Source organism: Gossypium raimondii, chromosome 12 (assembly GCF_025698545.1).
Source record: "Gossypium raimondii isolate GPD5lz chromosome 12, ASM2569854v1, whole genome shotgun sequence".
In the NCBI taxonomy this organism is placed as follows: domain Eukaryota; kingdom Viridiplantae; phylum Streptophyta; class Magnoliopsida; order Malvales; family Malvaceae; genus Gossypium; species Gossypium raimondii.
The window spans coordinates 48,683,335-48,696,587 of NC_068576.1; the positions used below are offsets into that span (position 1 = coordinate 48,683,335).

General features: G+C 32.2%; 3 protein-coding genes across 5 annotated transcripts; 2 read left to right on the plus strand and 1 right to left on the minus strand.

Annotated features, from left to right (window-relative positions):
* Positions 1-392: 392 nt before the first annotated feature.
* LOC105764689 (heparanase-like protein 1) lies at positions 393-4,406 on the plus strand. 3 transcript variants are annotated; one of them, XM_012583367.2, is made up of 10 exons: positions 393-657; positions 1,238-1,509; positions 1,638-1,674; positions 1,949-2,132; positions 2,296-2,444; positions 2,533-2,766; positions 2,860-3,049; positions 3,147-3,272; positions 3,430-3,529; positions 3,659-4,406. In XM_012583367.2, exons 2-10 carry the CDS (start codon positions 1,300-1,302, stop codon positions 4,046-4,048), a joined length of 1,620 nt encoding a protein of 539 aa, XP_012438821.1. In that variant the 5' UTR covers positions 393-657; positions 1,238-1,299; the 3' UTR covers positions 4,049-4,406. The 3 variants fall into 3 exon arrangements, with proteins under 3 accessions (XP_012438821.1, XP_052481352.1, XP_012438822.1); XM_052625392.1 differs by having other exon boundaries at positions 1,259-1,509; XM_012583368.2 differs by having other exon boundaries at positions 1,299-1,509.
* Positions 4,407-4,985: 579 nt separating this feature from the next.
* Positions 4,986-9,343, minus strand: LOC105764690 (probable leucine-rich repeat receptor-like protein kinase At1g35710). The gene is made up of 11 exons (XM_012583369.2): positions 9,163-9,343; positions 8,442-8,589; positions 7,817-7,888; positions 7,000-7,071; positions 6,561-6,632; positions 6,314-6,457; positions 6,149-6,229; positions 5,981-6,052; positions 5,675-5,746; positions 5,391-5,462; positions 4,986-5,280 (listed from the first exon to the last, which is right to left on the minus strand). The coding sequence occupies exons 1-11, from the start codon at positions 9,251-9,253 to the stop codon at positions 5,190-5,192; spliced, it is 987 nt and encodes a 328-aa protein (XP_012438823.1). The 5' UTR covers positions 9,254-9,343; the 3' UTR covers positions 4,986-5,189.
* A 2,704-nt stretch (positions 9,344-12,047) lies between these two features.
* LOC128035546 (uncharacterized) lies at positions 12,048-12,639 on the plus strand. Its single transcript, XM_052625393.1, has one exon. The coding sequence runs from the start codon at positions 12,195-12,197 to the stop codon at positions 12,477-12,479; it is 285 nt and encodes a 94-aa protein (XP_052481353.1). The 5' UTR covers positions 12,048-12,194; the 3' UTR covers positions 12,480-12,639.
* The last annotated feature ends 614 nt before the right edge of the window (positions 12,640-13,253 follow it).

Sequence of the window (13,253 nt, forward strand, 5' to 3'; positions counted from 1 at the left end):
AGCCAACTAAACTTCTTCCACACTAACACTACGGAATCTTAAAGAATACCATTAAAAAGCTTCCTTCATATCCCACGTTTATGTATTAATTTATTTTTGGTGAATTATAAGAGAATAAAGTTTTAACAACAATGCGATTATCGCGATTTAAATCCAAACCATGCTTAAGGCGATAAACATCAGACCAACACGAATTAATTAATTGAGTTTTAAATGATAAATTTTTATATTATATTTTTTAATTAATTAATTAATTAATTTTACATAATCTGGTGATTCTGGTCTGCCCTACATCTACTCCCACTATATTAAGTGCTTAAAAAGCTTTCAGGTGAACTCAAAAAATGTAAGAACAAATTACTGCTTTTTTATTTGCAAGTGTGGTTATTGTTCTCTTTTAACATGAATTTTGAGCCTAGCCGACAAATATGAGTCCCCACCCATTCCACCAAACATGTTTATCTTGTCTTTCAGAACAAATGAAACAACACCACCAGCCTAAGCCTGAACAGATCCGAGCTTTCTATTTTGGCTAAACCAAGACTATAGCTTGTTCCATACTGTTGGTGGGTCTGTTTGTTTCCAAAGATAACTTCACTGCATTTTCTCTGTTTGCTTTTTTCCAATGGATGTTTTCTAGCTTCTTTTCTTTTGGAGGTTAGTTAGCTTCTTTTCTGGGTTTTTATTTCTATTTGGGGTTCTTTTGTATACCTCTGCCATTGTTTATGCCTACGGAATGTGTTCTTTGTTTTGTTTTTCTTTTCAATGGGTTGCTTTTAATGTTGTTGAAATTTGAAACTTAGATTGCTTTTCTGGATCTGCTACTTCTTTTATTTCTTATTCCATTCTTCAGGCATATATGTTTGATTATGTGTTAAGGAATGATACATTGAGACCTGATATATGTATATGTATGTATTATTCACCTCATTACCTTTGCAAGGATTAAAGATTGTTGAAACTGATATTGGAAATATAAATTCTCTAAGTGGGAATTTGCAGTCAAATAGGTAGAACGAACAGCTGACCAAGGTCTTAAAGAATGATTTCTTACAAGTTATTAATAACCTGGAAAGACAGGTGATAAACTGTGTAGTTTAGGACAACTTGCTGTCTGAAACTTGAAAGTTTTCGCCTTTTTTGTTGTTCAAAATATAATTTTGATTTCACTCATTTCATACAGAATGCCACCATAGATGTTCAGTTTCTGATACAATCTTATATCGTTGATTCGTAGTTAACATAATAGTTAATACAGTAAGGTGGAAGTGAGTGAGGCCCTTACAATCGATTTACAGAATGGAACTGTGCTTCGGTTGGTTCTTACTTGTGGCTTCGATTCCTGCAATTTTTGCTCAAGATATTAGTCATGGATCGATTGTAGTTGATGGAACTATGACTGTTGCTCAAACTGATGATAACTTCGTCTGTGCTACGATCGACTGGTGGCCTCATGATAAGTGTAATTACGACCAGTGTCCATGGCACTATACATCTGTAATGAATCTGGTGAGGCTTAAGAAGAACTATCTTTTTTCATAATAATAAATGATTTTTCTTTGAATTTTGTCAATTCACTTCTCAAGAAATCGAAACACTTATTGTAAGAGTTCAATCTGTTGGTTTGTTTTTAACAGAACTTGTCTCATCCTTTCCTTGCCAAAGCTATCCAAGGTTTGTATTTCTTCATCAGTAATGATACAGCTTTATCCAATGTTTCTCGGGCTTAGGTGTGAGTGTCGGATTCGGTTACATGTCTGGCACTGGCATGTTCAATCTTTCTTCGAGTTATTTCATGTATTTGGAGGGTCATATCTCCATACCTCTGTCCGGATATGTGTCGGACATAAGGACTTGAATGAAGAGTCGAAGTGATGTTTTTATCAGTACGTTGTTGAATTTTTACTTCCCAAAGCATGATACTACTCTATGTTCCTCACTTTGTTAGCTTTCAACCGTTTGAGGATAAGAGTTGGAGGCTCTTTGCAAGATCAAGTGTTGTATGATGTTGGGAATTTAAAGTCCCCTTGTCATCCATTCCAAAAGATGAAAGACGGATTGTTTGGATTTTCAAAGGGATGCTTACACATGGAGAGGTGGGATGAACTGAACCGTTTCTTCAAAGAAACCAGGTAAGATTCTCGCATTTCAATACTGTTATCCCTCTTCTCCAAAAGGAAACATGTTTCACCTTGCCGAAACAGGCTTATATAGGTTGAGTTCGATTAGCTAAGGCTCGCAATGTTTTCCAAGTTTTTGATGGATTCGATACTCACTTGAATCTCACACTCGCAGTGCAATGGTGACATTCGGCCTGAATGCTCTCCATGGGAGACATAAAATAAAGAGGAGCCTTTGGGGAGGGGATTGGGACTCTAGCAATGCGCAAGATTTTATGAAGTACACCATTTCAAAAGGATACCAGATAGATTCATGGGAATTCGGTTGAGAATCATAGACGAAGCGCTTTACAATTATATATCCGTACTTTCTTTCTCTTCTCGCCTCTAATGTTTGGCATTTTTGTTTTAGGTAATGAGTTGAGCGGAAATGGTATTGGTGCACATGTTCATGCCGACCAGTATGGAAAAGACTTGGTCAACCTAAGGAAAATCATAAATGAGTTATACAAAGGTTCGCAATCTAAACCATCACTCATAGCTCCTGGAGGATTCTATGACGAAGAGTGGTTTGTCAAGCTTCTTCAGACCTCGGGCTTTGGTGTAATCGATGTCATGAGCCATCATATGTACAATTTGGGTGCAGGTGTGTTCGGATATACCAAAGTGTTTGAATGCATGGATGCATTACATTTTGATCCAGCCTACGTTTAATGCTTAATCCCAGTTTTTATTTCAGGTGTTGATCCGAAACTTGTTAGTAAAATATTGAATCCGGACCACTTAAATAAGGCAGCATACACATTCGGTAATCTCACACACATCATCCGGAGGCACGGTCCTTGGACTTCTGCATGGGTTGGAGAGTCTGGTGGGGCTTATAACAGCGGTGGTGCTCATGTGTCCAATACATTCATCAACAGCTTCTGGTAATCATACTTTCTCAGCTGATTTAAATCATCAAGTTTTAACGCTAATATATTGTTAAGTATGAATACTTTTCCTTTCTCTTGTACATGACATCAGGTATTTAGATCAGCTCGGAATGGCATCAAAATACCATACTAAAGTATATTGTAGGCAAACACTAATTGGTGGCAACTATGGTCTTCTCAATGCGACAACATTTGTTCCGAACCCTGATTATTACAGGCAAGAACTAGAGATTTAAATTTCTTTATCTGCGTTTTGCTTGTCTATCATTTAAATGTTTGATCAAATTGAAGGATGTCGAAAACTTTTTCGTTTATGACCGTGCGGAACTTGTATGGAGATTCCTTACACCTTTTGTTTTAATGATCTTAAACAGTGGACTTCTATGGCATCGGTTAATGGGTAAAGTGGTTCTAAATGTCGAAAGCCATGCTTCGCCCTTTCTTCGATCTTATGCCCATTGTTCGAAAGGAAGAGTAAGTCAGAAATTTTGCTTTTATACCACTTATTCTTTAAATTGTTTTGCATTAATTCCATGAATCCATTCTTTGAAGATGAAAATATAAGACTGTTTCATTGACTATGATCTCGGCATCATGTTGCAGGCTGGTGTAACTTTACTCGTGATCAACTTGAGCAATCAGACGAATTTCATAATGAACGCTCAAAACAGCATCAATCTGAAGTTGGCTGCCATTGAACAAAACATTAGCAGGGACAGCTTCACACATAATCTTAAGAAAACATTCTCCTGGGTCGGAACCAAAGCTTCTGACGATGCTCTACTCCGGGAAGAGTATCATTTAACACCAAAAGACGGATACCTTAGAAGTCAAACTATGGTTCTAAATGGCATTCCTTTAGAACTTACACGCACCGGAGACATCCCATCACTAAACCCCGTCCGTGTTAACGTGAAGTCTCCGATAACCATCTCGCCTTTGTCAATTGCATTCATAGTATTCCCCAACTTCGAAGCTCCAGCTTGCAGGTAATTTTCCTTTTTATTTATTTATAAAATATCTTACTCTAACATTAATGTCCGACACATATTCAAGTATGAATATGAGGTATGATCACTAAATGTATGAACATACCTATGTCGGACATGTATTAGTATTCAATATCGCCCAGACTCCGGCTTAGCAATAATGGAGGGTTGATTTTTTTTTTTTTTCACAAGAAGGGTTGAATGTGATAATAGCAGAATTATTAGTTTTCTCAGCAATTGTAATTATCACTAGTTTCTGCAATGATGTTGTCGATAATAAGCACAACTGTATAAATAATTGTTTTGTACTGTATTATACTGTAAAATTATATTATATGAAATTGTATGATGTTTTTACCTTAGTAGTTCGAGTGTTTTTTTATCTTCTTTAAATGGTAAGAGGTTGTATATATGAAACGATTACTGTTCATTGATGTAATATTCTAGAATAGGTTCTATGCATGCCAACACGTATCCTGTCCTATACTTAACATGTGTTTATGCAGTACCATGCGCGGTCTCACGTGTGACCTCGCAGGAGAGTACCCCTCCTGTGAACACTTAACACCATGCGAGCTTGGTATGCAAGCTTAACATGCAGATGGTATAAAATTCGATCTACATCCATTTAAATTGCGAGGCGATAATAGTAAGTATCATAATAAGCCTGTAAGAAATTTGAGCTAAATTTTAAATTTTGAATTTTGATTGAGCTCAATCAATATTTACAATGAGAGGCAATATGACATAAAAATATAACAACATTTTTGTTCGATTTTGAATTGATTTTTAATTAAAAATTAAATTAGATCCGTGACTTGTTTGTTTCAAATATTATGATAACCCAAAAATTTCAGAGCCAATTATTTTTTTATTACTAAAAGAACGATATTTTTTCATTAATTTTCTTGGTTACAAAATAATAGCTACAAAATTGAAAATTTCATGAATATAAAACGTGGTATTAGATCATTCTCCAACTTTAATTCCAGATTTGAGCTGTTTTTCCTTAAAAACACCACATACTAATACAATAAAGAACTGAGTTCATATCTACAGTACAAATATTACTGAGTTTGGATAACTAGAAATCCATGGCCATGAGATTTGATAGTAATAAGGCTTGTGTTCTTGACAGTTTTTAACTAAACCAAGAAATCTGTGTCCGAAAGTTCAAGGACCTTGTGTGCACCAATGGGGTTTACGCCAGGCCGGAATGCGTTTCCTTCAATATACCTGAATTTGAAAATTAAAAAAAGTTGGATATTCATTTCATTTTTCACCTTAAACGTGTATCCGAAAGTCACCATTTTCCTTGAAAATTAAGAGGATGAAGGGGAACTCACAGTTCTTTCAAGAAAGGATGCTTGTAGAATGCATCGGGAATCCGGCCTGAGAATTGGTTATGATCCAAATACCTGTTGATTGTTGAAGTTCAAGACTAGAAGTTAAACATCACAACAATGTATGCAATCATGCAAATAAAAACCATCCATTCCCGACCACCATTTTTCCGTAAGATTTCATCGCAATGATCACAAAAAGAACATTTCCAGAAAGAAAGGAGACTCGGTAAGAAAATAATACAGATATCCAAATGAACCTCGAGTTGAATGTGACAAAATCTTACAAATATGTCAATTTAGGAATATGGGCAAGTGCTGTTGGTATTGCTCCAGACATCTTGTTGTATGAAAGGTACCTGTAATAAGTACAAAAAAGTTTTAAGGGACTCCAAAGCTGTAAAAGAAGAAGAAATTCATGATATTACATTACTCGGACTTGGATTTCAAGTCTCGGATATGGATATATGTAGTCTAACACAAATGTTGGACATGGATGCTTCAAGGAAAATTAGGAGTCAGAATACCAAGCATGGTACCGATTGCTTATATACATAAACACACACAGACATATATATGTTACTGTAACTTACAATATCTCCAAATTTGTCAAATTTGCCAGCTGAGCAGGAATTCCTCCAGTCAAATAATTGTTATTGAAATACCTACATTTGCAACCTTAAGAAAAACTGTGCATTTGATCGAATATGGAAAAACATAAATCATTTCATAAAACATTCAAATATTGAAATATAACTTACAAGTTACGTAGAACTGGAAAGCCTCCTTCAATACGAATAAGCTCCCTAATGGTACCGACCAAATGATTATTACCGACATCCCTGGCAAAACAAAAAATACCATTTAGAGCAATAATTATTAAAAAATCATCAGAGTGGTACAGAAAATGGTAGAGAGAATATTACAAGTGCCGAAGATTTTGTAAAGTGCCCAACTCTGCTGGAACTCGACCAGTGAAACGGTTTTCTTGAAGGTAGAGATAGCGAAGCTCGGGTAGATTTGCAAGCTCCCTTGGAATCTCACCCTTAAAATTGTTAAAGCTCAATGACCTGAAGAAATTTTGATTTAAATATTAAAGAACTTCCGACATGCATGTACAAACACATTCAACTATAAATGATAGATGTCAGTGATTATAAAAAGGATACTCACAGATGGGTTAGTCTTTTCAGCTCACCGATCTCAGGAGGAAGGACATCTTGGAGTTTATTCCACCTCAAATTTCTGGCAGTTCATCAAAACATATTATCAGATTAAAGACTACAAAATTTCGATTTTACCTAAAATTTTATTTGTTGTTCTTTCATTAAAGACGAATTGCATTTCTAAATATTGGTCCAAAATCTAGATATCAGAACATGGTTAATATCCAATTATGACGCTTGAATGAACTGATGGGTGTAACATAGCAAGTAAAAATGACATGGTTAAAATACTTTACATAGCATGCTATCCTAGCCGGCATATTAAGTATATTTTGGAGCAACCACTTCAGTAACAACAATGACTTCAAAATAACAACTGGTTCACTAACAGGAAAATACAGGATATAACAGTTTTGAAGAAAAACAAGACAAGGAAGAAAACATACAACATTCTAAGTCGTCTCAGGCGTCCAATTTGGGGAGGAATTGGGCCCGTAAGCTTGTTGTTATGGAGATCCCTGCCATATTAGCAAAGTCGAGAAGGAAGAAAGACTTCCAGTTAGAACTCTCAAGTAAAATCCAGAGGCTAAAACATCTAAATGGTGACCCCTATGCTTATGATTAGTTCGTATATGTAAATTACCCTTTTCTTGTTGAGAACCAAGACTGACCACATTAAGATACTAGATGGCACATTGTTTCATCACTATTTCAGGTGATTGTAATTTATGTAAATAATTAAAAGCATAGAATGCAAGTGAGCATGTATAAAACTATAAATTACAGACATGAACTTATACAGATAAGCAAATCCACTTTAAGTTGTAGTAACGCACTGGATGCCAGTGAAATGGTCTTGGACAGTATCAGAGAGGCAAACAGAAGAAACCAAGCTTGCATCAAGCTTTCAAGTTATTGACCCAATGTTTTTTCTCCATTTTTTTTTCCCACACCTTACAACAACAAAGAAGTGAACAGGTTGCTTATTCACTCATACACATTTAATGCCAAATTCATCTGCATGGTCTACAGACCAAGAACAGGAAATGGAACTCCAAAAACTCAAGTAAATGCAATATTCTAACTAGTAGAGGACTCCAAGAGAACTTGTGGAGACTATATTGTAATTTGAAAGATTTGGTTTACAGGGGATTATATCGCTATTTTGAAGCATGGATTAAAAAATAAACAACAAAGAAAAGGTTTTATGGACCTTATGAAAACAAATATTTTAGCTTATTAGGCAAGAAAGAGAGAACTTACAGCCTTGTTAAATCCAACAAATTAGTTACGGCAATAGGAAAAGGACCAACAATTGATACTGCATAGACTTCCCTGTAAGAGAAAACGGTCATAATCACAAGCTAGTGTCAGAGTCAATACAAATCGATAGAACTAGATACAATATTCAGTCAACACAGAACATAATCACTTGAGTGTCTTTGCCCTAGCCCCTAAAATAAGTAAGTTGGAGTAAAAACGAGAAAGCAAAAAGCGTCGGACTTCAATCATAACAGAAAAGAACTCACTTGTGCATCTTCCCAATAAACCAGAAAATAAAGATGTATAGAACAGTTGGAATAAAACATAGAATGAAGCAAAACGCGCTTGCAATGTTCATTAGGTTGCATTCATGAAGCAAAATCCTTCCCTTTCTCTAACAATCATATTAAGCATTTTATTGAGGACTCCAACTCTTCGTTTTTCTTTAAGTACCCATATTAATCACCCATGTCCAGCGCATACCCATACATGGGTATGGGGATATAACCCTCCAAATACATGGAAAAACATAAAATATAATTTAACCACACTCATTTCAGACACATACATGTATCCGACTGTCAGATGCAAAGTCCAAGTAACTTAAGGCAGCAATGATACTTACAATTCAGTAACAACTCGATAGTCTCCTTGAGTAGAACATGTTACACCAGACCAAGGTGGTAAATCACCATCTCCACAGGGATCATCTCCAATCCATGCATATACCACTCTCCATCCAAGTGATGCTTTTATCTCATTTAAGGCTTTTACTGCAACAAAATACAAACTATTATTCCATTGCTCCGCCACTTATATTTGTTTTATTTACTGTTCTTATGGTGATAACCTTAAAATTCATACTCAACAGTAACAGTAAACATTAGAGACATTCCTAAAAACTTCTACTCAAAAGCTTTAACCGTTCTACTTTCCAATTAGAAAACTAAGATTCATAGGTTTTTAACCAAAAAATGAAGTGTCAAAGCCATTAAACCTAGATCAATTTAAGTGCATTTATCACCTACATTGCTCTACAAAAGTTCAAGCTAAATGGATCAAAAGTTAAACTTAGTTGTCAATCTGATTCCAAAAAATATTAAAAAATAAATTAATTAAAGAAGCAAAAATATCACAGATTTAATTCATAAATATGAACACAATTACTGAAAGAACCAACTTACTAAGTACTAAAACAATTTTTTCTTTTTATTACACTTCAATGAGTATAGTTAAAAGAAAAGCTTTCAGTTCTTTCTTAATTAATTCTTCCAACAGTTTCTCGGAAACCAAGCAGAGCAAAAAATAAGAGAAGATCTAGAAGAAAGAGGCAAACCAAAACTTACCATCTCTCTTGAGAGTTTTGGAGTTAGCAATGGAGATTGAGAAAGCGAAAATAGAAATCAAAATCAAAGTTAGTGAGCAAAAGGATGCCATTTTTGGAGGTAAATAAACAAAGAGAGATCTAACCCCAAAGAGACTACAACTATATCTGTTCTTAATTCACCGTCTTTTCTTCTTCTATTTACACAGTAGCTTTTTACTTTTTTATCGTTGGTATTTTCAGACATGAATTGAAATCCTTAAAAATGCCAAGTTTTTAAAAAGAAAAAGATGAGAATTTTAAATTTTAAATGCCAATTATTTTATCTTTGCAATTTTACTTTTGAATAATTCTTTACTGCGTTTTTTTAAATATAATTTTGAAAGTTTTTCTCGAAAAATTATTGATGTATTAAAAATTTAGATTATTGAAAAAAAGAGGAAAATAATTGATTGTTGAACCTGAGCGGTAAAACTAATTTATTTTATATCAATACCGCTTTGTATATATATAAAAAGTAATAAAATATAATTTACGCGTTATTATTCAATTAAAAATTATACTTTTTCCAAAGAAAATCCAAATTTTATTTTCCATAAACAAACCTATCTGCCTCCAAATAGTATATATTTATGGTTAAATTATGCCATAAGTCCAATTATTTTTGTTAAATTTAGGTTAATTACAACATTATTATTTTAGTTACATGGCGTTAAATGAGTTTTTTATTTCAAAATGTCGCATCAATAATTTTAAAAAATAATTATATTAAAAATTAAACTTAAATTTTGAAATTTGAAAAGTAAAAAAACTAAATTTCTAGAAATAAAAGTATATGGACTAAATTCTCAATTATGAAAAATATAGAGACTTAACTTATATATTTATATATTGTTTACCAAAAAGTAAAGAAATCAGGCAAAAATAAAAGATTAAATAAGAAATTCAATATAAAATATATATTTTGTTATTTTTATTCATAAGAATATTTAAGTAACAATATTGAAAACTTCTTATTTTTGTTGTTTATCACCCAATTTCTAATTTTAAATTCAAAATAATAAATTTACTTTTCTGCTTAAAATCCCATCTCCATAGTTAAATTCAATTTTCAAATCTTGATTAAAATAATATTTATGTAATCTATGATCATACGGTTCAGCTTAAATGACTTAATATGAATATTATATATAATTATTTTTAAAATATAAATAAAATACATAGTAGCAGTTCCTCCTGCTTTACGAAAATCGAAAAGTGAACCTATAATTAAAAATTAATATTTTGCACAATTTATGAAAATTGAAAATTTAGTTTAATTGACTAATATTATTAATTATTGACTTCATATGCAAGAAATTAATAAAATTAATTATTTAATAAATTATATGTTTACATGTTTATTAAGAATTGAATTACTTTCTTAGCTTTTAAAATATAAATATTAAATTCTGGCAAGGTAAAACCAAAAGACTAACTTTTCTATTTTAATAAAATAAAAGATAAAGTTTATATGAATAAAATATTGAACTATGTATTTTTCGTTAGTCGATCAACTCAAGTCAAATAAATTATTTTCATCTTTTCTTAAATCAGTTAATTTTTTATTATTTAGAAAAAATATTTCTTAAAAATTTTGATCTAGCTGGCCAAGCCTAAATAGTAAATTTATAAAATTAATTATAAATATCAATATAATAATATTATTCTAATAAAAACATTAGTTTGTTCAGTGATATGTGTTTCCAAATCGATTTGATCCTAAAATCGATATAAGTTTGTAGGTAAAAAGTATTATGGAAGTTCTTGTACTAAAAATAGGATAGCATTTTACCTTTTCTATTTAAAAAATGGAAAAATTAATCCATGTATATATTAGATCAAAGAGTAAATTAATCATTTTGCCAAAAGTTTCATCAATTTCTATCACGAAGTAATGAGGTGATTGACGAAGCAAGTAGATTGCAATTCATGACGTGCCACGTACACCTCATGCTGGAAAAATATTAAAGAAAAAATATAACTTTTTTTAGATAATTATTTGAAAAATCACGTCGAGGATGAACCTGAACAAATGGTTGTCCAAATTTAAATGAATGCAGACCATTATTTGTCCAAGTTTATCCTAAATCTAATTTACAAATAATTATTAAATTTTGCTAAAAATAATTAAAAATATATTAAATTATTAAAAATATTAAATTTATCAAAACTTAATAAAATATTCAAAATTAATGTTAATTTAAAATAAATAAATAACCAAAATTAAAATAACCCTACCAAATTCAAAATAATAAAATCTATAATTTTTTAGTTAGCTATAGTTATATTTATAGTAATTTAAATAACTTGTATCTCAATTATGATAATTAACTTGCAATTCAAATATTTATTATAATTTTAAATGATTTTAGAATTCTGAATATTTTTTATAAAATTTTATAATGGTTTGAAAAACTATGTCCAAAATTAACTTGGATAATTAAATTTGGACTACCATTTATTAAAATTCAATTTTATGTGATTTTGTAAATAATTATTTAAAAATTATTTATTTATTTTAGTCAGCATCTACCCTTTTAATGATTTACAGAACGTGAACGATTTGTCATTAAACTCGCTCTAATAATTACTTCAGAAAACAAAAAATGATTTATTTTTAAGATTTTTTATTTTTAAAATATTTATTGCTTATTTGCTCCGTTAACCACATAATCACTTAATGTATGAATGGATGACGTGTTTAATAGAATGTTTAATTTAATATATAAAGATTAATTTATTTATATTTTAATAAAAATTAAAATATAGTCTAACTTTTAATATAAGAATGTTATATTTGTATCTAAATTTTTAGCCAGGAAAATAATCCGGAATCCACAACCGGGTCCGGCCCTTTTTCCTTAGCCTTGACAGATAGAAACGATGCGTAACGTGATTATCGGTCAACATAGTGATAGAACAAGGGCAAGGCAAAGATTCTCCCTTTTCCCCCAATACCACTCTTTTTTCGCTGAAAACTTTTAGAACATTAGAGAGAGAGAGAGAAGGCAAATGGCAGCGTCGGGAGTAGCAGCACCGACGAGAACGGAGGTTTTACAGCTTTACCGATCGCTTCTGCGAGTGGCGCGTCAGTTCTGCGACTACAACATAAGGGAGTACTCAAAACGGCGAACCATTGCCGCGTTTCGAGACAACAAGAACCTAACCGACCCTTCCCAGCTCTCCGCCGCTTTCTCCGACGGTAATGCTCAGCTGGAAGTCGCTAAAAGACAAGCTTTGGTTTATTCACTCTATGCTCCAAAGGTCAAAAGCATAATGGATATTAAGCCTTCTTAGAAAATATTTATCATTCCATTTTGACTTGTTCCCTTAGAGAAATAAAAAGGAGTAAACTGCGATTCATTGAGATAAATATTGAATTTTATACTGTATGAAGTGAATTTTGTTATGTATACACTGTTTTGGATAAATGCCATGTAGGGTTTTGTTTGTTTCATACTATATGTGGAAATTTCTTTTTCTTTCTAGGCTTTTTCTTATTGAACTTGATGATTCTTTTAGCTGCTAGATTAGTAAATTTTTTGCAGTATTTCGGTGAATGATAATCTGGGTTTTCTGGTTGTGTGGTAGAACTTGAATAGATTTGCAAATTGGAAGTATCCTCTTGTTAGATTTGTTATAAGAAAGTAGGAAATTCGGAAATCATTTTCCAGAAGTCATTTTTACAAGTCTTTTTACACGAAATAAACAGGACCCTTCCTTTGATAATTGATGTGTTATTCTTGTGTTTCTTGAGTTAATTGTTTATTTATCCTTGTATCATGTCAAAGCCATGTTTCAAATTTTAGTTATGAAAGTCGATATGATTCAAGTTTTTTACTTTAAAGAACTTAGTCTAAGACTGATATTAGAGTTTTAGATTATTATCTGTTACGTTAAAGTCAATTGCATTTGCTGGTATTGAATCAATGGAAGTTGTCTTGTTACTAGAAGGAAATGTCCTTGATGATATCTTTCGTGTTTTGCCTTGTTTCCCCTCCTTTAGGACAAAGCTGGAGTAGTTTTTTTAAACATGTAGACGATGGTCCTTAGATCAGGGGAATCCTTTAG

Excerpts from the sequence above, each read along its gene's own strand:
- LOC105764690 (XM_012583369.2), bottom strand. The coding sequence starts at position 9,253 with ATGGCATCCTTTTGCTCACTAACTTTGATTTTGATTTCTATTTTCGCT. Across the intron at positions 6,230-6,313 it reads TTACAAAATCTTCGGCACTT|GGATGTCGGTAATAATCATT; the intron begins GTAATATTCTCT and ends TTGTTTTGCCAG. Across the intron at positions 6,053-6,148 it reads TTTCCAGTTCTACGTAACTT|GTATTTCAATAACAATTATT; the intron begins GTAAGTTATATT and ends TTGCAAATGTAG.
- LOC128035546 (XM_052625393.1), top strand. The coding sequence starts at position 12,195 with ATGGCAGCGTCGGGAGTAGCAGCACCGACGAGAACGGAGGTTTTACAG.
- LOC105764689 (XM_012583367.2), top strand. The coding sequence starts at position 1,300 with ATGGAACTGTGCTTCGGTTGGTTCTTACTTGTGGCTTCGATTCCTGCA. Across the intron at positions 2,133-2,295 it reads CGTTTCTTCAAAGAAACCAG|TGCAATGGTGACATTCGGCC; the intron begins GTAAGATTCTCG and ends TCACACTCGCAG. Across the intron at positions 3,530-3,658 it reads CCCATTGTTCGAAAGGAAGA|GCTGGTGTAACTTTACTCGT; the intron begins GTAAGTCAGAAA and ends ATCATGTTGCAG.